At 49.3% G+C, this 27,755-nt stretch overlaps 3 protein-coding genes across 5 annotated transcripts; all 3 read right to left on the bottom strand.

Annotated features, from left to right (window-relative positions):
- On the bottom strand, positions 1-365 carry LOC122421469 (protein FAM187B-like). Its single transcript, XM_043437520.1, has one exon. It carries the CDS (start codon positions 332-334, stop codon positions 23-25), a length of 312 nt encoding a protein of 103 aa, XP_043293455.1. The 5' UTR covers positions 335-365; the 3' UTR covers positions 1-22.
- On the bottom strand, positions 1-27,253 carry LOC122421430 (lipolysis-stimulated lipoprotein receptor-like). 3 transcript variants are annotated; one of them, XM_043437461.1, is made up of 4 exons: positions 26,846-27,229; positions 24,835-25,179; positions 19,191-19,310; positions 1-410 (listed from the first exon to the last, which is right to left on the bottom strand). In XM_043437461.1, exons 1-4 carry the CDS (start codon positions 27,081-27,083, stop codon positions 376-378), a joined length of 738 nt encoding a protein of 245 aa, XP_043293396.1. In that variant the 5' UTR covers positions 27,084-27,229; the 3' UTR covers positions 1-375. The 3 variants fall into 3 exon arrangements, with proteins under 3 accessions (XP_043293396.1, XP_043293395.1, XP_043293397.1); XM_043437460.1 differs by lacking the exon at positions 1-410 and adding an exon at positions 4,436-4,896 and having other exon boundaries at positions 26,846-27,253; XM_043437462.1 differs by lacking the exon at positions 1-410 and adding an exon at positions 15,609-15,760 and having other exon boundaries at positions 26,846-27,238.
- Positions 10,500-12,889, bottom strand: LOC122421447 (protein FAM187B-like). Its single transcript, XM_043437496.1, has one exon. It carries the CDS (start codon positions 11,825-11,827, stop codon positions 11,111-11,113), a length of 717 nt encoding a protein of 238 aa, XP_043293431.1. The 5' UTR covers positions 11,828-12,889; the 3' UTR covers positions 10,500-11,110.
- Positions 27,254-27,755: the final 502 nt, after the last annotated feature.

Genomic DNA, 27,755 nt, shown 5'->3' with positions numbered 1-27,755 from the left:
TCCACGACCCAAAGGGCTAACTTTATTTCACCAACAACATCTTGTTTCTCTTCTGGCTCCGGGAAAAGCGGAACTGTTTGCGCAGACACCCCAGCAGAGTCAAGACCGTGCCCACGAGCATCATCACGCTCAGCCCCTTAAGGACAGAGTTGGCTTTTTCTTTCTGGGTCTCCTTTGCCTCTGGTTGTTGTTCAGACTTTTCTGGGCTTAGAAACTTCAGTGGATCCACATTGCTCTGGGAGTTGAATTGAGCCGTGAGCTCTTGCTGCACGAAGCACCTGTAAGTGGCCGGCTGGAAGACCCGCAGCCAGCTGCCGCCGTTGGAGGTGTCCATGATGGTGCTGACGCTCTTGCCGGAGAGCTGGTCCTTCCAGGTCAGGGAGAGGTTGTTCGCTTCCCAGAATACGGGCCTGCGAAGGATGACAAGGTCAGTTGCAAAACCCCAGAGAGGGGGAGGGCGGACCGACGTCTGAAAGGAGGTAGAGATGGCAGCACCCTTCTCCCTGGGAAGAGCAAACAGAGCATCCCCCTCCAAGGAGAGCTATGCAGCAAAGGACAAGGGGAAGGTGGGGACAGGATGGGTGGGAGCTCTCAGAGCCCAGCCCCTTACTTCCCCGGGACCACTTAACTAAATGCCTCTATCTCTGTTTCTTCATCTGAAATCTGAGAGTGTCATGATTGCAGTGACCTCAGAGGGTTATTTGGAGGAATTAGCAAGACACTCCCTAATTGTGTGTGTACCTCTTTACCTGCCTGACCCTATTTCCTCTGCTCTCCCTCATTCACTCTGCCCCAGCCACACCTCCTAGAGGTCCCTCCAACGGCTGGGCACAGTCCTGCCCCGGGGTCTTTGCACTCAGCTTGGAATGCTCTCCAACACACAGAGCTCTCTTACCTCCTCTCAGCCTTGGCTGAATGGCACCTTCTCAGGAACGCTTTCTCTGCTCTCCTTATTTAAAACTTTCACCTCCCCCACTCCCACTCTCCCTCTATCACCTACTAAAATGCTGGGTTCTTAACCTTGTAAAAGCAATTATACTCCAATTTAAAAAAAAATGAAATACTGTGTGTTTCATTCATGTCATTGGTTTATCGCTGCATGAGACTAGGTATCTTTTTTGGTTTTGTTCTTCATTGCCTCTCTGGTGCCTAGAGTTTAGATCTTTGGTTTATAAATGCTCAGTGAAAAACGTGATCAGTGAACACATGAATCAGGGATATAACACACCCATCGTGGCTGGGAAACAAAAGGGACAAGCAACAGACAATAAAGACAAGGTGAAAGATCATAAAAGCAATAGTAATACCTGTTAGTGTGTGGGACCCTGTCATCAATGTCTTTACCGGCATTTGCTCTCTTAGGGATCACAATGACCCCGAGGCCAGGTCCCCCAAGACCTCTGTACTCCCCAAATTCATGTCCTAACTGGAACCTCAGAATGTGACCTTAGTTGAAAATAAGAGTTGTTGCAGTTGTAATTAGCTCAGATGAGGTCAGATGGGCATCGTGAAAGGGAAAGTCGCTCAGTCGAGTCCAACTCTGCGACTCCATGGACTGTAGCCTGCCAGGTGCCTCTGGCCATGGAATTCTCCAGGCCCCTCTGGAGTGCATAGCCATTCCCTTCTCCAGGGGATCTTCCCCACCCAGGTCTCCCGCATTGCAGGCAGATTCTCAGCCATTTGAGCCACCAGAATGGGAGTCAGGTGGGCCTTAAATCTATCAGTATAACCTGTATCCATGTAAGAAGAGAGAAGAGGCAGAGACACGAGACACATGGGGAGAACCCCAGCTGGTGACAGAGGCAGTCGCTGGGGGTGCGGTCACAAGTCAAGGCAGGCCAAGGACTGCGGCCACCCCCAGACACCAGAAAGAGGCGAGGAAGGGTCCCATCCAGCCTCTCAGAGGGTACGCGGCCCTGCTGACAGCTTGATCTGTCTGCAGAACTGGAAGAGAAGAATTCCCTGTTGGTTGAAGCCACCTGGTTGGTGGTGTTTTGTTACAGTGGTCGTAGCAAACGAATACAACCCATATTCTACAGATGGGGAAACTGAGGCCCAGAGAGGCCACAGGCTAAAGTCACACAGCAGGAAAGTGGCAGAGGCCGGGACAGTTAACCTCATATGAACTACCCTTCCCCTCAGCTCCCTGGAGACATAGCAATTCTTGAAGCCTCAGTGACCTTTCTTTTCAAGTTCCCTGTGATGGGCACCCAGGTGCCCCTTACTTGGCAAATGACATGGAATAGGTGTGTGGATCTAGATGGAAGGAGGAGTCACATGTACGTTCACATTTCTGAATTGTGGGCTTTTTTTTTTTTTTTAAGGAAGCAGGTGTTACTTTTATACTTCAAGGAGGAGGAAGAAAGGAGAAAGGGAGACAAAAAGATATGAGAGAGAGAAAAAGAGAAAGAAAAAGCTGGCATAAAACTCAGCATTAAAAAAACTAAGATCATGGCATCTGGTCCTATCACTTCATGGCAAATAGAAGGGGAAAAAGTGGAAGCGGTGACAGATTTTATTTTCTTGAGCTCCAAATCACTGAGGGCGGTGACTGCAGCCATGAATTTAAAAGACACTTGCTCCTTGGAAGAAAAGCTATGACAAACCTAGACAGAATATTAAAAAAGAGACATGACTTTGCCAACAAAGGTCTGTATAGTCAAAGCTAGGGTTTTTCCAGTAGTCATGTATGGGATGTGAGAGTTGGACCATAAATAAGACTGAGCACTAAAAAAAAAAAAAAAAAAAAAAAGACTGAGCACTGAAGAATTTATGCTTTTGAACTGTGGTGCTGGAGAAGACTCTTGAGAGTCCTTTGGACAGCAAGGAGATAAAACCAGTCCATCCTAAAGGAAATCAACTCTGAATATTCATTGGAAAGACTGATGCTGAAGCTGAAGCTCCAATACTTTGGCCACCTTAGAGACAACTCACTGGAAAAGACTGATGCTGGGAAAGATTGAAGGCAGGAGGAGAATGGGGTGACAGAGGATGAGATGGTTGGATGGCATCACCGACTTGATGAACATGAGCCTGAGCAAACTCTGGGAGATGGTGAAGGACAGGGACGCCTGCAGTCCATGGGGTTGCAAAGAGTTGGACATAACTTAGTGACTGGACAATGACAACACAAGTCACAACTGGGATGACCAAAGGAAAGAAAACCAGGTGGAGGCAATGAAGCCAGATTCCACAAAGCCAGTAGTTGTAGAGCCCTCAAGAGGTTGCTCAGGCTCCCAACTTGCAAGGAAAGGGTTGCCACTGGCCAGTGGGGGAGAAGGGCAAGGGGGTCCCCATGGACAAGTATGTGTCATAAGGTCTGTGCTGCCACCTCTCACCATGGATTCCCCCAGGCATTCCTCTGAGCTGTAGTTTCCTCATCTATGAATGAGCCTTCTTGGAGTTCACAGCTCCCTGGGTGAGGGAAGAAGAATGGCAGAGGATGTGGTTTAAGAAGAATGTTTGCCTAGGGACCAGCTTATAGGGTAAGCGCTGCACTGTGCGTGGTTGCAGTTCTTATTGTTGGGGTAGTGGCAGTTAGTCGTTTAGTCATGTCTGACTTTGCAACCCCATGGACTGTAGCCCGCCAGGCTCCTCTGTCCATGGAATCCTCCAGGCAAGAATACTGGAGTGTGTAGCCATTCCCTTCTCCAGGGTATCTTCCCCACCCTGGGATCAAACCCAGGTCTCCTGCATTGTATGCTGATATTTTACCATCCGAGCCACCAGGGAAGCAGGTGGGCAGGGAAAAACGTGAAGAGGGAAAGATTTCCCAGGGGCTCCAGGCAGGAACCCTTAAGAAGGAATGGCAACCCACTGCAATATCCTTGCCTGGGAAATCCCATGAACAGAGGAGCCTGGTGGGCTACAGTCCATGGAGTTGCAAAGAGTCGAACACGACTTAGTGACTCAACTACTACCACGAGGCGGGAAGACAGAACAAGAATGGGAGCTCCCAGGGACACAGGTCATGATAGGCATCCATCTTCTCGTCCTAGGCTTGATGATCATTCCACATGAGTTTGAGGACTCAAGAGTCTCACAGCTCCCTGAGCTACCTGCCTCACAGCTCCATCACTTGCCTGAACTTCTCCCGTTCCAACCCTGACCACCCTGGTCCATCTCCCCGCCTGGACTAGGGGCTTCCTAAGGACCAGCGCAGCAGCAGCAAGGACCAGATGTGCAGCTACCTGATGACCACCACATCCACAGCACCACCCCGTGCAGACTGGGCCTAGAGTCAGCCGAGTGCTCCCGGGTACTAGCTGTCCTCATTCTATCTGTGTGTGGCTCAGTGGACACCAAGAGGAATATCCAAAGAAGCCCAAGGAGAGAGACTGCGGTGCTGATTAGTGACATAGAATCCCTCTCTCTGCGCAGATTAACCACAAAGGCTCCCAGATGGGGAGAGCCTGGCAAGGGGCCAAGGGCAGGGCTGGTACCGATTCCGTCACCTGTAGATAGATCCTAAGGGGCAGGTGAGCGACGCAGATCCCATTTTGTTTCTAAGCTGGAAGTTGTCAAAAATGATATATTTCATATCTATGAGGGTACATGGGATGTGGCAGGTTTCCACCTGCATCTCAGGCCTCAAGCGGCTGGACCACAGCTTTACATCTCCCAGATAGAGCCAGCAGGGCATCGGGTTTTCCGGGGACTCTTGGATGTAGCAGTACCCCAGGCGTTTGCGTTCCCCTGGCACCCCACAGCGGTTACAGTCCTGCCAGGGCTCCCAGTGGGTGAAGATGAGCTGCTTGCTCCCCAGACTCAGGCTCTCATTCTGCAGGGGCTTTTGGTCCAAATCTTTGTGTGTAATATGTAGGCTGACGACATCTTGGAAGTCAATTTCATACTGCACCACTTTCTTGCCATCCTTGTCGTTGCAGTGATAAAAGCCTGTATGGAAGGGTAGTGGATTTGTAATGAAGAGGCTGCCATTGGGCATTATTTCCATGTTGAGATTAGTAGTGGAATTGCTGACCCAGGTGGTCTTGAATGGCAAGAAGAATTGCCACTGTGCCCCAGGGGCATTGCACTGCAGGATGATATCATTGTTTGAGAGCAGGGCCAGTTGACAGTGCTTGCGATTAGGACAGCTGATAGAAAAGGACGACTCCTGGACCGGGAGAGCAAAGCAAAGCAACAGCCACAAGGTGGTCAGCATGGTGGACTGGGGCTGTGGAAGTGGGCCGGGCCCCACCCTAGACATTGTGACATCATCCATGGACCTCAGGCTTCAGCCCTGATGGCAGGAACAACTGTAGAAGAACATCCCGTGGGGTGTGAGGTCACAATTCCCACATTTGTCTTGTGACAAGTTAGCAATCCTATTTCATTTCTCTTCCAAGCCTTCCACTCTGCTGGGGTAGAAGGACACAACTTGTCTATTCAGGATTTTCTCTATCACCTCCCTATCTTGGTGTTATGAACATTCAACACATTTTTTTTCTGAACACATGTACTTTGTTCAGGGTCTTCCCTGGTGGCTCAGGCAGTAAAGAATTTGCCTGTAATGCAAGAGACCTGGGTTCAGTCTCTGGGTTGGGAAGATCCCCTGGATAAGGGAATGGCAACCCACTCCAGTATTCTAGCCTGGAGAATCCCATGGACAGAGGAGCCTGGCAAGCTACAGTCCATGGGGTTGCAAAGAGTCAGACATGACTAAGCGACTAAGCACACAGGCCTGCTAGTATGTTCTGGGCACACTTGCGAGTGCTGAGAATGGAGAGGTGAATAAATCCTCTCTGGTTCCCTTCTGACCTCCTACCTTTCCCCACCCAACTGCTCCAGCCATGCTGGTCTCCTGACTGTCCTCTGAATATACCAGGCAAGCAAAGAGCCCCTGCCTTAGGATCATTGCACATGCTGGTCCTCCCACAGATATCTGCAAGACTCAACTCATTTTAAACAAATATATTTTTTTCTTGGTGGCCCCTTTCCCAGATTCTTTCCTAAACTCCTCAGCCAAAAATAAATAAATATTGAAAATCAAAATCACCAACAGAAACACAAAAATGCCAAAAACATGGCACTAAATAGACCATGAAGAGGACCATACTTGCTAACACAGTCTGGAAACTGAAACCAGAAGGCAGAGTGTCACCTTGGGTGGCCTTGGCTGGGAATGTGCATTGTTGTGTGACTCAATTTTCTTGCCACTCTGTGCATGTCTGCAAATGAATATGACTGTGGGTACCAACTTGGGGGTTACAAACAAATTTTAGTGAGTAGGTGAATTCACAAGTGTGGAATCCTTGAATGATGATGATCAGTTCAATTCAGTTCAGTCGCTCAGTCATGTCCGACCGTTTGCAACCCCATGGACAACAGCACGCCGGGCTTCCCTGTCCATCACCAACTCCTACAGCTTGCTCAAACTCATATCCATCAAGTCAGTGATGCCCTCCAAATATCTTGTCCTCTGTTGTCCCCTTCTCCTGACTTCAATCTTTCCCAGCATCAGGGTCTTTTCTAATTAGTCAGCTCTTTGCATCAGGTGGCCAAAGTACTGGAGCCTCAACTTCAGCATCAGTCCTTCCAATGAATATTCAGGATTGATTTCCTTGCAGTCCAAGGGACTCTCAAGAGTCTTCTCCAACACCACAGCTCAAAAGCATCAATTCTTTGGCGCTCAGCCTTCCTTATGGTCCAACTGTCACATCCATACATGACTACTGGAAAAACCGTATCTTTGACTAGAAGAATCTTTGTTGGCAAAGTAATGTCTTTGCTTTTTAATATGCTGTCTAGGTTGGTCACAGCTTTTCTTCCAAGGAGCAAGCATCTTTTAATTTCATGGCCACAGTCACCATCTGCAGTGAGTTTGGAGCCCATGAAAATAAAGCCTTTCACTGTTTCCATTGTTTCCCCATCTATTTGCCATGAAATGATTGAACCAGATGCCATGATCTTAGTTTTTTGAATGTTGAGTTTTAAGCTTAAGATTTTTCATTCTCCTCTTTCACTTTCTTTAAGAGGCTCTTTAGTTCCTCTTTGCTTTCTGCCATAAGGGTGGTGTCATCTGCACATCTGAGGTTATTGATATTTCTCCCAGCAATCTTGATTCCAGCTTGTGCTTCAACCAGCCGAGCATTTTGCATGATGCACTCTGCATATAAGTTAAATAAACAGGGTGACAATATACAGCCTTGATGTACTCCTTTCCCAGTTTGGAACCAGTCCATTGTTCCATGTCCAGTTCTAACTGTTGCTTCTTGATTTGCATATAGGTTTCTCAGGAGGCAGGTAAGGTGGTCTGGTATCTCATTTCTTTAAGAATTTTCCAGTTTGTTGTGATCCTCACAGTCAAAGGCTTTAGTGAAATCAATGAAGCAGAGGTAGATGTTTTTCTGGAACTCTTTTGCTTTTTCTTTGATCCAACAGATGTTGGCAATTTGATCTCTGGTTCCTCTGCTTTTTCTAAATCTAGCTTGTACAACTGGAAGTTCTCAGTTCACATACTGTTGAAACCTGGTTTGGAGAATTTTGAGCATTACTTTGCTAGCGTGTGAGATGAGTGCAATTCTGCGGTAGTTTGAACATTCTTTGGCATTGCCTTTCCTTGGTATTGGAATGAAAAATGACCTTTTCCAGTCCTGTGGCCACTGCCAAGTTTTCCATATTTGCTGGCATATTGAGTGCAGCACTTTCACAGCATCATCTTTCAGGATTTGAAATAGCTCAATTGGAATTCCATCACATCCACTAGCTTTGTTCATAATGATGCTTCCTAAGGCCCATTTGACTTCGCATTCCAGGATGTCTGGCTCTAGGTGAGTGATCACACCATCATGGTTATCTGGGCCATTAAGTTCTCTTTTGTATAGTTCTTCTGTGTATTCCTGCCACCTCTTCTTAATATCTTCTGCTTCTGTTATGTCCATACCATTTCTGTCCTTTATTGGACCCATCTTTGCATGAAATGTTCCCTTGGTATCTTTAATTTTCTTGAAGAGATCTCTAGTATTTCCCATCCTACTATTTTCCTCTATTTCTTTGCATTGTTCCCTTAGGAAGCCTTTCTTATCTCTCCTTGCTATTCTTTGGAAGACTGCATTCAGATGGGTATGTCTTTCCTTTTCTCCTTTGTCTTTTGCTTTTCTGTTCTTTTCTCAGCTATTTGTAAGGCCTCCTCAGACAGCCATTTTGCCTTTTTGAGTTTCTTTTTCTTGGGGATGGTTTTGATCACTGTCTCCTGTACAATGTGACAAACTTCCATCCACAGTTCTTTAGGCACTCTGTCTATCAGATCTAATCCCCTGAATCTATTTGTTACTTCCACTGTATAATCATTAGGGATTTGATTTAGGTCATATCTTAATGGCCTAGTGGTTTTCCCTACTTTCTTCAATTTAAGTCTGAATTTTGCAATAAGGACTTCATGATCTGAGCCACAGTCAGTTCCCAGTCTTGGTTTTTCTGACTGTATACAGGTTCTCCATCTTTGATTGCAAAGAATATAATCAATCTGATTTTGGTATTGACCATCTGGTGATGTCCATGTGTAGAGTTGTCTCTTGTGTTGTTGGAAGAGGGTGTTTTCTATGACCAAAGCATTCTCTTGGCAAAACTCTGTTAGCCTTTGCCCTGCTTCATTTTGTACTCCAAGGCCAAACTTGCCTGTCACTCCAGGTTATCTCTTGACTTCCTACTTTTGCATTCCAGTCCCAATGATGAAAAGGACACCTTTTTTAGGTATTAGTTCTAGAAGGCCTTGTAGGTCTTTATAGAACCATTCAACTTCAGCTTCTTTGGCATTAGTGGTTGAGGCATATACTTGGATTACTGTAATATTGAATGGTTTGCCTTGGAAACAGAGATCATTCTGTCATTTTTGAGACTGCATCCAAGTATGCATTTTGGACTCTTTTGTTGACTATGAGGGCTACTCCATTTCTTCTAAGGAATTCTTGCCCACAGTATGTAATGGTTATCTGAATTAAATTCGCCCATTCCAGTCCATTTTAGTTCACTAATTTCTAAAATATCAGTGTTCACTTTTGCCATCTCCTGTTTGACCTCTTCTAATTTACCTTGGTTCATGGACTTAACATTCCAGGTTCCTATGCAATATTGTTCTTACAGCATCAGATTTTACTTTTCACCACTAGCCACATCCACAACTAGGTATTGTTTCTGCTTTGGCTCAGCCCCTTCATTTCTTCTGGAGCTATTTCTCTGCTCTTTTCCAGTAGTATATTGGGCACCTACTGACCTAGAGAGTTCATCTTTCAGTATCATATCTTTTTGCCTTTTCATAGTGTTCACGGGGTTCTCAAGGCAAGAATGCGGAAGTGGTTTGCCATTCCCTTCTCCAATGGGCCACATTTTGTCAGAACTTTCCACCATGACCCGTCCATCTCGGGTGGCCCTATATGGCATAGCTCATAGTTTCATTGAGTTAGACAAACAAAACCTCGTGCATACCAGGACCAAGGGAAAGGGGCAGTGACCCCCACGAGAGACTGAGCCAGACCTGCCGTTGAGTGTTTGAGTGTCTCTTGCTGAGGCATGGGTCAGCAGTGACCTGCCGCTGGGATAGGGGCTCTGGCTGCAGCAGACCTGGGAGGCATGGCGTGTGGCGTAAGTCCTCTTGGAGGAGGCTGCCATTAGTGCCACTGTACAGCCACCAAGCAGACAGCCCACAAACTGGAGAACATTTATATCAAAGAAGTTCTCACACTGTTGCAAAAGTTCTAGGTTCCACAACGTATTTCTCAACCTGGGGATCTGGAAAAGGGACTCAGAAACCCTAGGGAAGCAGACCCTTAGAGAGCACAACAAAACCTCGTGCGCACCAGGACCCAGGAGAAAGGAGCAGTGACCCCAAAAGAGACTGAGCCAGACCTGCCTGTGAATGAATGTCCAGGAGCCTCTGGCGGAGGTGTGGGTTGACAGTGGCCTGCCGCAGGGTCAGGGGCACTGACTACAACAGTCCTGGGAGCTGCGGCATGCTGGCATAAATCCTTCTGAAGAAGGTAGCTATTACTGCCATCACCCCTACCATAGTTTGGCCAGAGAAGGGAACACAGTCCCACCCATCAGCAGAAAATTGGGTTAAAGATTTACTGAGCATGGCCCTGCCCACCAGAGCCAGACCCAGTTTCACCCACAGCCAGTCCCTCCCATCCCATGGGGTCGAAAAGAGTCAGACAGGACTGAGTGACCTTCACTCAGTCCTTCCCACCAGGAGGCTTTCACAAGCCTCTTATCCTCATCCATCAGAGGGCAGACAGAATGAAAACCACAATCACAGAAAACTAACCAAGCAATGCCAAATATATTTTTATATACAAGTAATTAGAAAATGAAATGTAAAAGATGCAACTTGCATGAACAAATCAAATACAAGGAACAGATATAATAAAATACATGTAAAACCTCTACATTAATAACTACTTGTTATTGGGAGAAATAAAAGAAAGCCTAAATAATGGAAGTGTTTACAATGTTCATGGATTGGAAGACTAAATATTGTAATATATTGATTTTATCTTTAGATTCAATGATGTGCCAATTAAAAAAAAAAAAAGAAGTCTTTTGGATGGAAACCACAAGCTGATTTCAATTTTTTTTTTTTTAATAAAAAGTCAAGAATAACCAAGACAATCTTGAAGAACAAAGCTGAAAAATCTATACTACTGATATCATGGCTTATTATAAAGGTATAATAATTAAGTTACTGTAGCATTGGTACGAGGATGGATAGACAAATTGTATCAGCCAGAGTCTAGTGAGGAGATAGAAATCACAGTAAAGTCTATGTTGGCATGAGCATGGGCCAGAATGTCTTGGTTTCTAGGTTTCGTATTTGGTCTACCCATAAATAACAGGTGCCTATGAGGGCAGGGATTAGGTCTTTGTTGGTCACCACTGTGTCCCCAACATCACCTGCCTAGGATGTGGCTCAGAAGTCACAGTTGGGGATTCTTGATGAATGAACATCTGAACAAGCCAGTGAAGAGATCCCTTCCTGCACAAATTGACCTTGAAGGCTTATGGGATGGAAGACAGACCCTGCTTTTCTACTGGAGTGTAACCCCTGGCCGAGGTGAACACAGGAAACAAAGCCTGGGTGGGGGTCAAAGGCAGGGCTGACGCCTGGGTCCAGTCACCTGTAGATGGACGCCAAGGGGCAGGTGAGCTGCATGTTGTTGGTTGACTGGCCCAACTTGGAAATGTCAAAGGTGAAGAACGGCTGGATGATCTCCTTACTCTGGTTGCAGGGTACAAGGCAGGCATCCACCTGCATCTCAGGCCTCAAGCGGCTGGACCACAGCCTCACATCTCCCAGATAGAGCCAGCAGGGCATCGGGTTTTCCAGGGACTCTTGGATGTAGCAGTACCCCAGGCGTTTGCGTTCCCCTGGCACCCCACAGCGGTTACAGTCCTGCCAGGGCTCCCAGTGGGTGAAGATGATCTCCTGTCTACCCAAACTCAGGCTCTGATTCTGCAGATGGTTTTGGCCTAGTCCTTTGTGGGTAATATGTAGCGTGGTGACATCTTGGAAGTCTATCTCATATTCTACCACAAGGGCTGTGTTACTGTCCTCACAGCGATAGAGGCCTGTCTGGGAGGGCTGAGGTTTGTTCAGTTGGAGGCTGCCCCCAGGCAGTTTCTTTATGTTAGGCAGTGAGGAGACCAAAAAGGGATCTTCCCCCTGAAAGGAGGAAAAGTACCAGGATGCCTTGAGATGGTCACACTGCAGGACAACATCATTGCCTGAGAGCAGGGCCTGCTGGCAGAGACTCTTATAGGCACAGGTGACTAATAGCTGGGCACACAGAATAGGGAGAAAAAGGCTAAGCAGCCACAAGGTGGTCAGCATGGCTATCTACATACAGACTACAGAAGGAAGCTGGGAACCACGGCGACATTGTGAAGTCACCCACAGAACTCAGGCATCATCCCTGGGCAGTGGAATGGACCCTGACCCACTGCACTTCCAGGACTCTAATTCAGTTCACATCATCAAATACCTTAGGGTCAAAAACTAAAATGACCACAAAAGCTGGGCAGGAAACATGAGTGAACCTATGTCAGAACAAGTGAACTAAAAAGTCAAATTATTTATCCTTCACCTACTCACTCAATAGACAATGATGGAATGGGTCAAAATGCATAATTGAGAAATCACTGGTTTCCTGTTTCGTAAATTGGGAGGGTTCCTTAATTAGCACCAAATCAGTTCCTTGAGGGGCTTCCCTGATGGCTCAGCAGTAAAGAATCTGTCTGAAATGCAGGAGACATCAGTTTGATCCCTGGGTGGGGAAGATCCCCTGAAGGAGGACATGGCAACCCACTCCAGTATTCTTGCCTGAAGGATCCCATGGACAGAGGAGCCTGGCGGGCTACAGTCCAAGGGGTTGCAAAGAGTCGGATATGACTGAAGCGACTGAGCATGCACCCACAGCTCCTTGAGGGTGGGGAACTTCCCAAATCTTTGTTCACTGTGGCTTATGTCTTCACTCTCCAGGAGTTATCCCCTTTTTCATTATCCTCCTCGGGTACATCTCAGGTGGCACTGGAAGACATGCCCTCCTTGGCACATGAGTTTCTCAGCCTATTTTCTTTGTCCCAAAGTGTGGGACCTAAGAATTCTTACAAGCCTCCAGTCAACTCCATGTGTTCTGTTCAGGATGTTCCTCATCTCTCACTGCATGTAACTTAGACTCTATCAGGCATCCAGCGAAAGCCAGATTCTAACCCATTTTGTCTGCCTCAGACTATCCTACGTGTTTCCTGGGAGTACCTCAATTTATTTACAGATAGTAACAATGGTTGAAAGTGAAAAGTGAAAGCAAAACTCGCTCAATTGTGTCCGACTCTTTGCAACCCCATGGACTATAAGTCGATGGAATTCTCCAGGCCAGAATACTGGAGTGGGTAGGCTTTCCCTTCTCCAGGAGATCTTCCCAACCTAGTGATCAAACCCAGGTCTCCCTCACTGCAGGTGGATTCTTTACCAGTTGAGCCACAAGGGAAGCCCAAGAATACTGGAATGGGTAGCTTATCCCTTCTCCAGTGGATCTTCCTGACCCAGGAATCGAACCAGGGTCTCCTGCATTGCAGGTGGATTCTTTACCAACTGAGCTATGAAGGAAGTTCAACACAACAATGGTTAATAATGATTTAATTGGTACTAATCCTTTATTTTTATCTTAGACAAAAGCTAGGTTCTAATTGGACTTTGCCTCTTAAAGTCTTCCCAATTTGGGGCCAACTTTGGTCAACGTTCACTTCTAGTGTCCTGCATTTCAACTGCTTCCCCTAAAGCTGCACATTATCAAAAGGTATGTTATCTGCTTCCCAAAGTATCTCTCCATCCTTCTGGTTTCAAATAAGTTTTCTTGTTCCCTTTGCATAGTATCTAAGCCAATGGCATGTGTTTTTATTTTTTATTACATCAGCACCCCACTCTTGATTCTAATTTCTGTTATCACTCCAGATAGGCTATTTGATATAATACTTCACCCAAATCTCAATGACTTACAATCATTTACTTCTCATTCATGCTCCATGTCCCTTGTGAGTTGACATTATAATCACCCGGGCACACAGGATGATTGAGCAACAGCCATCGCAAACATCTCCAGTTTTATGCCAGAGGAGGAAAAAAGATAGCTCTGTACTATTTCATACCCATAATTAAATGCTCTAGCCTTCAGTGACACGTCATTCGCTCACAGACCATTGGCCAGAAATGATTACATGGCACCAGCATTTCCCAACACAGGAAATGAAATTCTGCTATGTCCAGGACACATTTAGTAAATGGCCATCAGCAATATCTACTACAAGGAGTCTTCTCTTATGTGCTATGCTGTGCTAAGTCACTAAGTCGTGTCTGACTCTTTGTGGCCCTAGGGACTGTAGCCTGCCAGGCTCCTCTGTCCATGGGATTCTCCAGGCAAGAATACTGGAGTGGGCTGCCAATCATAAAATTAATGTTGTTGTTATTCAGTCACGAAGTCGTGTCCAACTCTTTGTGACCCCATGAATTGCAGCATACCAGGCATCCCTGTTCTTCACTATCTCCTGGGGTTTGTTCAAACTCATGTCCATTGAGTTGGTGATGCTATCCAACTATCTCATCCTCTGTCATCCCCATCTCCTCCTGCCCTCAATCATTCCCAGCATCAAGGTCTTTTCCAATGAGTCGGCTCTGGCTCTTTGCATCAGGCGGCCAAACTATTGGAGCTTCAGCATCAGTCCTTCCAATGAATGTCCAGGGTTGATTTCTTTAGGATTAACTGGTTTGATCTTTTTGCAGTCCAAGGGACTCTCAAGAGTCTTCTCCAACACCACAGTTCAAAAGCATCAATTCTTTGGCACTCAGATTTCTTTATAGTTCAACTCTCACATCCATACATGACCACTGGAAAAACCATAGCCTTGACTAGAAAGACCTTTGTTGGCAAAGTGATGTATCCAGTTTCTAATATGCTATCTAGGTTTGTCATAGCTTTCCTTCCAAGGAGCAGGGGTCTTTTCATTTCATAAAGTTAATGCCATTCCCCAAATCCTCCCATCAGATCTCTCCTCAAGTTCTGTTGGCTAGAATTAGGTCCCATGTACAGATCCAAATCTGTCTCTGAGAGGAAAGAAAATTTCTATGATTGGCTTAAGACCATGAGAATTTGTTCTCCAGGATTAGCAAAGTGTAACCTTCAGAATTTTCCATCACAAACTGCACTTGTTTTAAAGCTTTCAAGAGATTATTGATGTCAAATTCTTGGAACAGCTGGGTCTGGATTACTTAGATGGTGGTTAATTAGTAGGAATGTGGCCAAGTGGTTTCAGTCCCAGGCTCTGGGATCAGTTTTTCATTTCTTGATTCATCTTTTATTAGAATAATCCATGCTCAGCAACTTTACCTTCTTTGCCTGGCATATCCATTTATTCCATAAATAAATATTGCTTACTCATCTTGCACCAGGCACTAAGGATTCAGGCTAAGTCCCTGGCCTCTTGGAGCTTACATTCTAGTGAAGAAGGTATTAACTGGGATAAGTTTAGACATGCTGTGTAACAGAAGAATTCTGGGATCTCAGTGGCTTAACACATTTTTTTCTCTTTTTTGCTCATCCTATATGTCCAGTGTGGGTTGGTAGAGAATTCCACTCCACACAGTTGCTTCAAATACCATGGCCAATGGAGGCTGCACCATCTGTAGCATCATTAGCTGCTATGGAATGGGAAGAGAGGGAAGTGAGTTACACACTGGCACTTAAACACTTTGACCTGGGAGGGATCTACATTACTTCTGTCTGCAGGCCATGAAAAATGAATCACATAGCTCCACCTAACTGTAGAGGGCCTGAGAAATGTAGGGGACCATGTGGAATATTTGCTGAGCAATATTATCTTTACCTGGGGGAAAAATAGATGGTAACAAGTAAATGACGAATATAACATCAGGTCATGGCAAGTGCTTTGAAGGAAAACAAAGTAGGGAGAAGGACAGAGAGAGACTTTGATGAGCGGAATCATGTCCTCCCCGATTCGTATTTGGAATCCCTAACCCCAATACCTTAGAATGCGTCTTATTTGGAAATAGAGCCTTTAAAGAGGTAATTAGGTTTATTTATTTAACAACAATCTATTTATTGATTGGCCGTGCTGGGTCTTGGTAGCTGCACACGGGCTTTCTCTAGTTGCGGTAAGCAGGTTCTCCTCTCCAGCTGCGATGCATGGGCTTCCCATTATGGTGGCTTCTCTTGTTCAGAGCACAGACACTAGGGTGCCCTGGTTTCAGCAGCTGCAGAGAATGGGCTTAGTAGTTGTGGTTCAAGGGCTCCAGAGTACAGCCTCAGTAGTGGTGATAACATGGGCTGGCTTAGTTGTCCTGGGGCACATGGAAGGAATCTTCCTGGACCAGAAATCAAACCCATGTTCCCTGCACTGGTAGGTGGATTCTTAACCACTGGACCACCAGAGAAGTCCCCAGGGACTTGATTTCACCAGGGAAGTCCAAGGTAATTAGGTTTAAATGCAGTTGTTAGGGTGGGCCTTAATCCAATATGAGTGGTGTCATTTTAAGAAGGTGGCTTCCCTGGTGGTGCTAGTGGCAAAGAACTTTCCTGCCAAGGCAGGAGAAGAAAGAGACACAGGTTCAGTCCCTGGGTCTGGAAGATTCCCTGGAGGACGGCATGGCAATCCACTCCAGTATTCTTGCCTGGAGAATCCCAAAGACAGAGGAGCCTGGCAGGCAACAGTCCATAGGGTCGCAAAGAGTTGGACAGGACTGAAGCAGCTGAGTATGCACGCATGCACACCTCATAAGAAGAGAAGATTAAGACACAAACAACACAGACGGAAGGAGGGCCATGTGAGGACAGGGTAAGAACAAGGGCGCTGGAGCGGCGAGTGGCGGCTGTGCGGCACTGGAGGGGCAAGGGGCCGAGAGGAGAGAGCTCACGTCCAAGATCACAGCAACCCCAGGACGACGGTCGGCGCTGAGTAAAGGCATCAGAGGGCAGACAGACAGAAATCACAATCACAGAAGACTAACCAGTCTGATCACATGGACCACAGCCTTGTCTAACTCAATGAAGCTACGAGCCATGTGTGTAGGGCCACCCAAGACAGACGGGTCATGGTGGAGAGTTCTGACAAAACGTGGTCCACTGGAGAAGGGAATGGTAAACCACTTCAGTATCCTTGCCTTGAGAACCCCATGAACAGTATGAAAAGGCAAACAGATAGGACACTGAAAGATGAACTCCCCAGGTCGGAAGGTGCCCAACATGCTACTGGAGATCAGTGGAGAAATAACTCCAGAAAGAATGAAGAGACGGAGCCAAAGGAAAAACAACACCCTGTTGTGAATGTGACTGGTGATGGAAGCAAGGTCTCATGCTATAAAGAGCAATATTGCGTAGGAACCTGGAATGTTAGGTCCATGAATCAAGGCAAACTGGAAGTGATCAAACAGGAGATGGCAAGAGTGAACGTCGACATTTTAGGAATCAGCAAATTAAAATGGACTGGAATGGGTGAATTTAACTCAGATGACCATCATGTCTACTACTGTGGGCAAGAATCCCTTAGAAGAAATGGAGTAGTCGTCATAGTCAAAGAGAGTCTGAAATGCAGTACTTGGGCGCAATATCAAAAATAACAGAATGATCTCTGTTCGTTTCCAAGGCAAACCATTCAATATCACGGTAATCCAAGTCTATGCCCCAACCAGTAATGCTGAACAAGTTGAAGTTGAATGATTCTATGAAGACCTACAAGACCTTTTAGAACTAACACCCAAAAAAGATATCCTTTTCATTATAGGGGCCTGGAATGCAAAAGTAGGAAGTCAAGAAACACCTGGAGTAATAGGGAAATTTGGCCTTGGAGTACAGAATGAAGCAAGGCAAAGGCTCATATAATTTTGCCATGAGAATGCAATGATCATAGCAAACACCCTCTTCCAACAACATAAGAGACAACTCTACACATGGGCATCACCAGATGGTCAATACCAAAATCAGACTGATTATATTCTTTGCAGTCAAAGATGGAGAAGCTCTATACAGTCAGCAAAACGAGGACCGGGAGCTGACTATGGCTTAGATCAGTTCAGTTCACTCGCTCAGTCATGTCCAATTCCTTGCAACACCATGAACCGTAGCACGCCGGGCCTCCCTGTCCATCACTAACTCCCAGAGTTTACCCAAACTCATGTCCATTGAGTCGATGATGTCATCTAACCATCTCATCCTCTGTTGTCCCCTTCTCCTCCCGCCTTCAATCCTTCCCAGCACGCCTGGGCCGTACATCAGCACCCCATGCCGCCTGCCCCCTGGAGGGGGGTCCAGCAGGTAGACTGGTGGTTCTCAAAGTGTGGTCCCATCCCGGAGGCCAAGCCATGTTCCTGATAACGAAGCCACTGCCCTTTCTACTCTCCTTCAGTAGAGATACAGCAGAGCTTTCCTGAGGCTCCACCACGTGTGATGATGTCAATCGCTCTGATGGTAATACTTGTGTGCCAGTTTCAATTTCTAATATGTTGCTGCTGCTGCTGCTGCTAAGTAACCTCAGTCGTATCCGACTCTTTGCGACCCCACAGACGGCAGCCCACCAGGCTCCGCTGTCCCTGGGATTCTCCAGGCAAGAACACTGGAGTGGGTTGCCACTTCCTTCTCCAGTGCATGAAAGTGAAAAGCGACAGTGAAGTCGCTCAGCTGTATCCAACTCTTAGTGACCTCATGGATTGCAGCCCACCAGGCTCCTTCGTCCATGGGATTTTCCAGGCAAGAGTTACTGGAGTGGGGTGCCATTGCTTCTCTGTCTAATATGTTAAGCAACTGTAAATGTAACCCACAAAAACTCAAACCTTCTTTGAAATCCTCAGTAATCTGAGTGTAACTGGCTCCTGAGACTAAATTTTCAGACATGCTGAGACTGCATTTTACAGAAGAACACGCGCGAGTTCTGTGGGCCCTGGGTGCATGCATTCTGTCACCCAGACGTGAACTCTCGTCACGTGACCTGAGCACCCTGGGGCGTGGTCCCCATCATGTGGGCTCGTTCTCACGTGTGCCACCTTGCATCATGCGTGTGATGATGGCAATGTGTGGCCCGACAGCATGTCACATATAGCATGTGCCACATGGGACTATATGTGTCCACTGAGAACAGAGCATCTGGCTAACAGCAGCATCCCTTCCACACATGGCGGGGGGGCCTCACAGCAGGACAGGGGCTGCTGGCGGGTATCCCAGCCCACTCCTGGGCACGTGGGGGGAGGGCTTGCTTGAGGGGAGCACTAACTATGCAAGCCACACAGCACCATCCCAGCAGGGCAGAGGGACCGCGGGGTGAGATGTGGCCTTAGGTTGGGGAGGGGGCGCAGCTGAAGCGGCCTCTCGATTACACGCACCATCACCCCTCCGGGCTCAATGCCCATCACTCTGACCATTTCTGTGCTTTTAAAAACTGAGACCAGGTAGGGGCAGAGGTCCCATTCCTCTCCACTCTTGGTTTGGCTCTGGCTTATTTAAAATGCTGCAGGGCTGGGAGGGGGTCCCTGTCTGGGGTGCAGGGTACAGAGAAGCCCAAATGACTGGTGGTGTGGTGAGGGGAGAGCGAAGCAGGCGACAGAGCCCAGAGAGAGGGCTGGAGGGCAGAGGGCGGACACAAAGAAGTAGCAGGAGAGGCCCATCCCCAGCCTGTCCCTCAGGACCCAGACTCACCCAGGACGATGAGCTCTGCGTAGGCCTCGTTGTTCCCCTGGAGGTCCTGGGCCGAGACCACGGAGCAGTAGTACACGCCGCTGTCCCCCCAGGCTGTCTGGTCAAAGGTCAGGTCAGCATCTGCAGCAGGGGGCACACGGGTGAGGGCCATGTGTGGGAGGGGCGCCTGGGGGGGAAGGGGGCTGGGGATTCAATCCCTCATCCTGAGGGCCTGACACCTCTCAGGCTCTGTTCTAAACTGTCACATGGGGAACTTCAGCCTGTGAGGTGGGACTGTTATCTTTCCTGTCTTGGAGAGAAGAGCAGTCTGCTGAAATTACTGATGAGCTGTAGAGCTGTGGCGAAAACAGGAGTGGTGGGCCGGGATGGTCTGACCCCACTCAGCTATGGCCTCCACACACCCCCATCCCCCTCCCTTCCCCTCCCCATCCCACCTCTCAGAACAAAAGTCACCCCCCTGACTCAACCTGATGTGGAGCCTAGGACAGACCCAGGGTAAGGAGGCAAAGATAAACAGGCCAGATTCCAGGAAGCAGGAGACTCCCGCACCCAGCAGAAGGCAGGGGTGTGAGGGAGAGACTTAGACCGGTTCCTTCCTCCATCCAGCTATCAGTCCACACATTCCAGGTCAAGGCCCAGGGCTGGGGACGCTCTCGTGACACAGCCCCAGGCAAGGAGCCTGTTAATGACAGCGATAATGAAAGTCTTTCTGTACATCCATTTCCTCTCTACTCCTCAGGCCCTAATTAGTTACATCCCTCAGCCATTCTGCAGGGTGGGGCCCGCTGGGCAACTCCACCTTGGGCCTGTGGAGCACTGGAGGTCGGAACAGGCCAGAGACGTCCTCACAGAGCATCCTCACAGCCCTTCTCCCCACCTGCTCTGGCTCCGGGGGACCTACCCACCACCTGCCCCACGGACCGCCAGCCCTTCCCCAGGGTGGCTCAGAGGGCAGCCACTGTGTGTGCCTCACTGCAGTACCCAGGAGGGAAAGAACCAGAGCCTTCTTCCTGCTTTGGAAAGAAGACCTCACATCCATAGTAAAACCTCCTTCCAGTGCCTATCGCCACCATTCCAAGGGCTTCCCCGGTGGCTTAGCAATCAAGAATCCGCCTGCCAGTGCAGGAGATAAAGGTTCGATCCCTGCGTCGGGTAGATCCCCTGGCGAAGGAAAAGGCAACCCACTCCCGATTTCTTGCCTGGGAAATCCCATGGACAGAGGAGCCTGGTGGGTTACAGTCCATGGGGTGGCAAAAAGGTTGGACACAACTTAGTGACTGAACGACAATGACGGCACACCGTTCCAGCACCTCACCCGGGCCCACAAGGCCTTTGGAGCCTTCTGACCACTGGTTACCACACCAGCCCCCTGCATACCATCCTCCTCTACTGGCCAGACCCCAGACACACTGGCCTGCTCATTGTCCCCCACGATGAGCTGGGCTCACCCCACTTTGGCGTGCACCCCGGCTGTTCCTCTGGCCTGACTCTCTGTTCTCCAACCCTCACAGGGCTGGTTCCACCCCGCCTGGCACAGCTCCCCTGCCCTACTGCCAAATTCTATCAGCCTGCTTAGGGGCTGACTGGCCGTGAGCCCATCCCCAGGGGAAGGGAGGCTCCAGGCAAGCAGAACCTGGAGTCCCCAGGCCCTGGTCAGTATCTGGAAACCAGCCCCTTTCCTCCTCACACTGACTTTCCTCAGCGTTCTGGACACGTGGCTGTCCTCAAGTAGGCACATGATACAGTCATTCAGGATTTGACGCACTTGATGCATCTGATGTTTCAGGCAGTATCTGAAGTACTGCCATACTAGAGAGCAACAGTTCTCAAAAGTGCTCCGTGGAGCCTTGGGTTTCCCAAGACGTTTTCACAGGGGGTCCCTGAGGTCCAAGTTATTTTCACTATAATAGTAAGATATTTGCCTTTTTCACTTAATCTCATGAGTGTAGTGTGGAGTTTTCCACAGGTTACAAGCACATGTTATCACAATATACTGAATGCAGAAGCTGCTTTGAGAATCCAGCTTCTATGCAGCCAGACTGTAAGGAGATGTGCAAAAATATAAAAGCAACGCCATACATTTTCATTAAGGTTTTTTTGTTTGGGGAATTATGGTTATTTTTTCATAAAAGTATGTTATTTAGACCAATCTATAGTTTATTAGGGCTTCCCAGGTGGCGGAGTGGTAAAGAACCCACCTGCCAACGCAGGAGACAAGAGATATGAGTTCCATCCTTAAGTCAGGAAGATCCCCTGGAGGAGGGCATGGCAACCCATTCCAGTATTCTTGCTTGGAGCATCCCACAGACAGAGGAGCCTGGTGGGCTACAGTCCAGAGGGTTGCAAAGAGCGGAACACTTCGCACAGCTCGTGAAGCGGCTTAGAACAGCATGCATACTTTGTTATCATCATTAAATAATTTTTTTAATTTCTCAATTTTCTAGCTGCAAAAACAAAGTTCTTTGAGGACCTCAGTAAGTGTGTAAAGTGACCCTAAGACCCGCATGTTTGAGAACCACTGCTCTAGAGGACAGCTAGGAATCCCCACCCAGACAGGGCTCAAGCTTCTAACTGGAAAGAGAGACAAATAAAAAATTTAAACATATTGTGCTTCAGATGGTGATAAGCAGCACAGAACTCAGACGGGAAGTGCCTCTGTCGTGGAGGTGGTGACTGAGTTTAAACTGACGGGAAGGTAGGGTGACCTTGGGCACTGACGCGCTCCTTTATGGTCAAGCACCAGCCCCCAGTAATTGATTTTTCACTATGTGTTAGGTCCCTTTGTATATATTCTTTCATGGAATCATCCTAAAACTCTAACCTACATTCTCCCGAATCCTCTGAATTCTCTGTAACAGCCTCTTGGCCCATCGTGTATTCCACTTGTATCTTTGAATCAGACTCTGAACGCATCTCTCTAAAACCAGAACCCTAGACCAGGGCCCTGCCCAAAGCTGGAGTGGGGCTTGAAGGCAGCCCCTGCCACCTCCAAGAGCTCCTAGGCCTGAAGCTGAAATCTGGTCCTGTGGGCCGGATCTGGGCCTCAATGCGTTTTGTTTGGCCTATACTATGTTTTCAAAACTCACGAAAAACATGGCTTTCCGGCTTCTTTTGATCCGTTCTAAGGCCTGAGTTCACCTCCTTCCTCCCGGCCGCACCCTGTTCCCAGTCTGGGTCTGGTCCTGACATCACCTGGGCTGGGCATTGCTCGAATTGTTTTAGATAGAGGGAGAAAATGCCAGGTCTCCAGCTGGGCACAGGAGCTGGGCTTCCCTCCACCTCCCTGGGCCTCTGGTTCCTCATCTGCACACAGCAGAGGCGGCCCTCGTGATCTCAGAGGTCCCACAAGCTGCCAGGTCCAGCGTTACCAAGTGGGGGTGCACACGGTTCCCAAGCAGCCTGAAGAAGTAGAAATAGGGCCCCGATCCAGGCGCCGAAGAATGGAAGTGGAAGCGGAACCACCCAAGCGGAGGCACACCACTCTGACTTCCCCAGGACGACTTTCACTTTTAAAACCTGGGTGGCTGGTGAGCCTAGGAACAGCGAAGGCCATTCTGTTTTTCTCCATCCTCAAAGCTGAAATGGAGGAAGCTCCCATGGCTACTGCGCTTCCTGAAGGGACATACACACAATGGATGTTTATAAATCATGGCCTGTATCAAACCCGGGCCCAGGTCAAGACAACTTGAAAACCCAGGACCTGTGGGCCTCTGGAGAAGGAAGAATTTGCCCCAGATGGAGCCGGAAGGTCACTGCAATGACGGACTCAGCAAAGGGGACATGATTCCAGCCAGCCTTCAAGGGCACTCTCAGCAGGGGAGTTGTCCTGACAGTGCTGTCCGGTCATACCTGATCCAGGCTGGAGAAGCCCCTGGATTATGGGGTAGGGGCCTATACAGGCTGAACACCACCCGCCCCCACCCCCGCCGAAAGTCTATTATCCACAGGAACAGCTGCCCAAGGAAATTCAGGGCCAGCAAGGCTAGACCCTCCCCGAAACAAGACTGAGAGGCTGGGTCCCTGCCCATGGTCCAGACAGAGACAGAAGGGGTGTGCTCTGAGGCCTGGTCCCCTGGGCTCTGCAAAGGGATGCCCCCTTCCCTCCTCTGCTGCCATGCCCATGATTAAAATACTCATTCTTCATCCCTTGCCCGCTGTTGCCCATCACCCTCCTCTATGCCCCCTGGATTCTGTAGGGCCCAGTCCCAGTTCCTCGTCAAATTATATTCACCACAGTCTTGAGTCATGATCACATATCACCCAGGTGGGTTTTCTTTGGAGCACTCTGCGGCACCTTCTAAAATCCTGTTACTCTTTTGCTGCTTATTTGTTGCCTATTTGATCCCACAGAGGTATCACCTCCTTGAGGGCAGGGATCACCTGTCCTGATCACCTCTCTAGCCCCAGCAACTACCATAGCTTCTGGTGCTTAGAAGATGCCCAATAAAGGCCAAGTGAATGGATCAATGAATGAATGACTTCCCCACCCCTAACCTGGTCCCAAGAGGCACCTCCTATGAGCAGGTAGCATGACGGTGAAGGACAAGTGCTAGGTTCAAATCCCAGTGCCAGCCCTTTACTGTGTGTGCACCAAGATGAACTGTTTGATCTCCCTGTGACTCAGTTGTCCTGAGTGTAATATGGGCATAAAGCACCTGGCAAGATGTAGGCTTTCTCCATTAATATCCCTCACTCCTTCGGTTCACTCCTGTTACCTCCTCCAGGTGGGTTCTTTGCTGACCTTTCTGGGCAAGCAGAGGGGTTATTAGCTTGGAGACTAGGCCCCAAAGGGCTGACTTATAATCCCACTAGCTGTGTGACCCTGTGCAAGTCACTTTAACTCTCTGGGTCTTTGTAAAGTGACAGCAACAGAAGCTACTTACTCCATTATTATCATCTGAATGAGCTAATTCACATCAACCTGGATTAGAGCCTGGCACACAGGAGCCCTTTTATAGGTTATTAGTTACACGCGTGCGTTTGTGCTAACTCGCGTCCTGCTCTCTGGGACCTATGGACTGTAGCCCGCCAGGCTCCCCTGTCCACGGGATTCTCCAGGCAATACTGGAATGGGTTGCCATGCCCTCCTCCAGGAGATCTTCCCGAGCCAGGGATTGAACCCACGTCTGCTGTAGCTCCTGCATTGCAGGTGGATTCTTTACCACTGAGCCACCAGGCAAGCCCCTGTTACTATGTAAATTTTACTTATTGTTGCTGATGTTACAAGTATTATTATAGAACCCCTGCCCCCTCTCCATTACCCACTTTTCTTTACCTTTAAGCACTTGAACGTACGTGTTTATTATTGTTGTTCAGTTGCTAAGTCGTGTCTGACTCTTTTTTCACACCATGACCATAGCCTGTCAGGCTTGTGTTTGCCTTATTTGTCTGTCTCACTGGAATTCAAGCTCCAGGAGGGAAGGCCTTTGATAATTTTGTTTACTGCTGTATTTCCAGGGCCTCAAGTGGTACCTGGTATACGTTAGGTGCTCGATAAATCTTTGCTGTTAAATAAAGGGGTGGATGGATGGGTAGAAGGAAAAGAATCCATCCCTCGGCCAGTGCTTTCAGACACCTATGCTGATAAACCTCTGAGAGGGAGCCTACACCACCACTCAGGCCCACCCCGTCCAATCCCGCGTACTTCCTGTGATGGTGATCCTTCGGCCCTGATAGTAGTCTCCCAGGGTCACGGCATTGCCCTGCTTGGTGGCCACAACCCTGACGGTGCGTGCGCTGTCCTGGCACTCCACGTAGGGGTTGTAGCCTGGGTTACCAGCCGCCAGCTGGGCGTTGAGCTGGTTATCAACACTGGCAGGAGAGAAGGCATCAGCGATGCGGTCCCGGCAGAAAGACTTGTACTTCCAGATCACGATGGGCACTGTGGTGGTCGCAGTCGACTGGTAGGTGCAGGGCAGGGTCACGGGTTGGAATAGGCTCACCACGTGGTAGGGGTCTGACACAGTCACCTGGATGGCGCTGGTGGGGGCTGAGGACAAGAAGAGAGTCAGCAGAGGGACAGCTGTGAGCGCAAGGAAGTACTTCAGCAGGAAGGAGCCACATCACTTGTCACATCACCAACATTTACAAGTGTAAGGTTTTAGAGAGTGCCGGGCACACACTGTTCCTTAATCCCCAAGGCAGCTCTGATAATCATGCCCATTAAGAGAGCCAGGGGTTGAAGTGGCCACTGCAAGGTCACACAGCCTGATTCCTTGGAACATCCTGACCATTCCTCTAACCAGAGTGCAGCCTCTGAACTGCTTCCAGTCCCCTCTTCCCTTGGCCACCCTCTCATGGAAAGGGTTCTGGCCTGTACAGACAAGCCCAAATGGCCCCCCAAAAGCCCACAGTGCTCGAGGCCCACCTTTTCAAAAACAACCAAGTGTTCCAAGTTACTCCAGGTTTTGTGAATTGGGGGTGGGGAGGGCCGGGGGATTCTGGAGTTGTTTGGATTGCTTCGCCATATAGTATCTAAATCCCCAGTTATGTCACCACCAGCCTTTCACCTTGCCCTACCCAAAGCCATCTCAAATGAATATGCCAAAAGTGTTAGGGGAAGCACACTGATTGAAACCGCCCACCCTGGCCAGGCACCATAGTAACTATTTGCATGAGTTGTTTTATGACAGGAGATCCTGATAAGGAATACGGAACTAGTAAGCCACCACCAGCCTGAAGAGTTCAGCAAAGGTCGATAGGAGACACCGCAAGTCCGTCCACTTCCCAGAATCCCTCTTGCTAGCATCCATTGGCTGAGCGATGCGTGCGCCACCAGGAAAGACTCTGAATTAGAATGATTGGCCAAAGACCACCCGGAAACTAATCCCATCACCATAAAACCCAAGACTGCCAGCCAGGCGGCAGAGCAGTGCTCCTGGGTTCCCCTACCCTCCTGCTCTCCACCCGGGTGCCCTTTCCCAATAAAATCTCTTGCTTTGTCAGCACATGTGTCTCCTCGGACAATTCATTTCCGAGTGTTAGACAAGAGCCCAGTTTCAGGCCCTGGAAGGGGTCCCCCTTCCTGCAACAAAAGTGCTTGCTAAAAGATAAACGTCCCCCTGAAACCCCCTGCCCAAACAAACATCAGATCCAGCAGAAGATGGTTTCTAAGTTAGTTCATAAGTCCGTTTCACCAGACTCTTAACGCAGATATTCTTACGACATGACTGGGTTAGGGAGTGGGGAATTTTCAATACCGCACCCACACGACGCCTGGGCGCTGCTTCTTGATCTCACCCCCTAGGAATCGTCCGATCCAGCCCTCAGGTGCCTTCTCCCTGTTACCCCAAGACTCAGAAATCCCGACCTGCTACCGAGTCCTCACCCCCGCCTTTCTCAGTGACCGGGTGGTCCTTCACCCCTACCCCACAAAGGGTCCCATTCTCCCTGCGGCTCCCGGGTTCGCTGTCCCGGGAGTTTCACTTCCTGTTGTCTCTGAACAAGGGCGGGGGAGCGCTCTCAGGCACGAACAGAGAATTCCTCTCTCTCTGGCGCACAGGGATCTCCGGAGACCTTGGGGATCAGGAGGTCTTAATCTCTGCGCCCCCCCTCCCCCAGTTCTCCTGCCTCCGGGGCGCTGTAGAACTCCAGGCATCGCCCTTCTAGAGCGCCCTCCCGGCGTCCCGCAGCACCAGGGGCCCCGCGCTCCGTACCTGTGCACAAGGTGCTCAGAAAAAGCCACCCGAAGACGACCGCGCCCCAGCTCAGGGCACGCGGGCAGGACTCCAGTCCCCCGGAGAACTGGCGGGCCAAAGGCGCCATCGCTGCCGTCTGGGCGCGTCGCGCCCGCGCGTCCCCTCCCTGGTACCGGGAGGGTAGGGGGCGCGGCGCCCACCAAGACTGGGAGGGGTGCCTGCTCCTCCCCTTCCCGCTTCCGCTCCTTGTCTCCATTCCAAGCCCACTCTACCCTATTCTAGGATTTTAACTAGAGGAAACCTCGTGGATGAAGAGCACGCGTCCAGCTTGCGGGGAGAAACTTGCTTGTCCCACTGTGGCTCTGCGAGCCACTCCACCCCCCCGTGCCTCCGGGGAATGGATCGGCCCAGGTACACAGGGTGAGAGCGGAGGGCAGGGCTAGGGGGTGGGCGGCGGGGAGGGGCTCCCCCACCTCCCTCCCCGGAAGTGGGCTGACCCAGGTGCGCTCCGGCCCAGAGGGTTGGAACCAAGTGACCAGCCCGCCGGGAGGGCAGTAGAAGACCAGGGATCGCGGTCCGGCCCTCTCCTGCTTCGGTCACGCCGAGCAGAGTGTGAATCACGAGAACAGAGACTCAACTGCGTTGATTCACCTGTTGAGAGAGGCGGGACGCGCCGCGCACCTGTTCCCTCTCTTCCCACACCCCTCTCCTCGGCTGGCGATGGACCCGCCTAGGTACACCCTGCGGGGAGGGGCGAGTCTGAGCGAGCTTTGGGCTGGAAGAGGCTTGTTAGTAGCCGTGCTTGACTTTGCCACTAGCCCTGGGGGTCCTCCCGTCCCGGGGGACGGAGGCGCCGCAGCCCTCTCGCGCCTTCCACTTAGGTGATATGAACAACCGAGCCACGTTCTTGGAAAGGAAGTCTGCCGCC

The sequence above is a fragment of the Cervus canadensis genome, chromosome 18 (assembly GCF_019320065.1).
Source record: "Cervus canadensis isolate Bull #8, Minnesota chromosome 18, ASM1932006v1, whole genome shotgun sequence".
NCBI lineage: Eukaryota > Metazoa > Chordata > Mammalia > Artiodactyla > Cervidae > Cervus > Cervus canadensis.
Note: the sequence above shows the minus strand (reverse complement) of the source record. Positions and strands in the feature narration are given on the sequence as shown.

Bases quoted from the DNA above. Each gene is read 5' to 3' on its own strand.
- LOC122421469 (XM_043437520.1), bottom strand. From the start codon at position 334: ATGGACACCTCCAACGGCGGCAGCTGGCTGCGGGTCTTCCAGCCGGCC.
- LOC122421447 (XM_043437496.1), bottom strand. From the start codon at position 11,827: ATGCTGACCACCTTGTGGCTGCTTAGCCTTTTTCTCCCTATTCTGTGT.
- LOC122421430 (XM_043437460.1), bottom strand. From the start codon at position 27,083: ATGGAGACAAGGAGCGGAAGCGGGAAGGGGAGGAGCAGGCACCCCTCC. The intron at 25,180-26,845 runs GTACGGAGCGCG...TCTTGTCCTCAG, and splicing joins TCTGAGCACCTTGTGCACAG to CCCCCACCAGCGCCATCCAG. The intron at 19,311-24,834 runs GTACGCGGGATT...CCCCTGCTGCAG, and splicing joins AAGGATCACCATCACAGGAA to ATGCTGACCTGACCTTTGAC.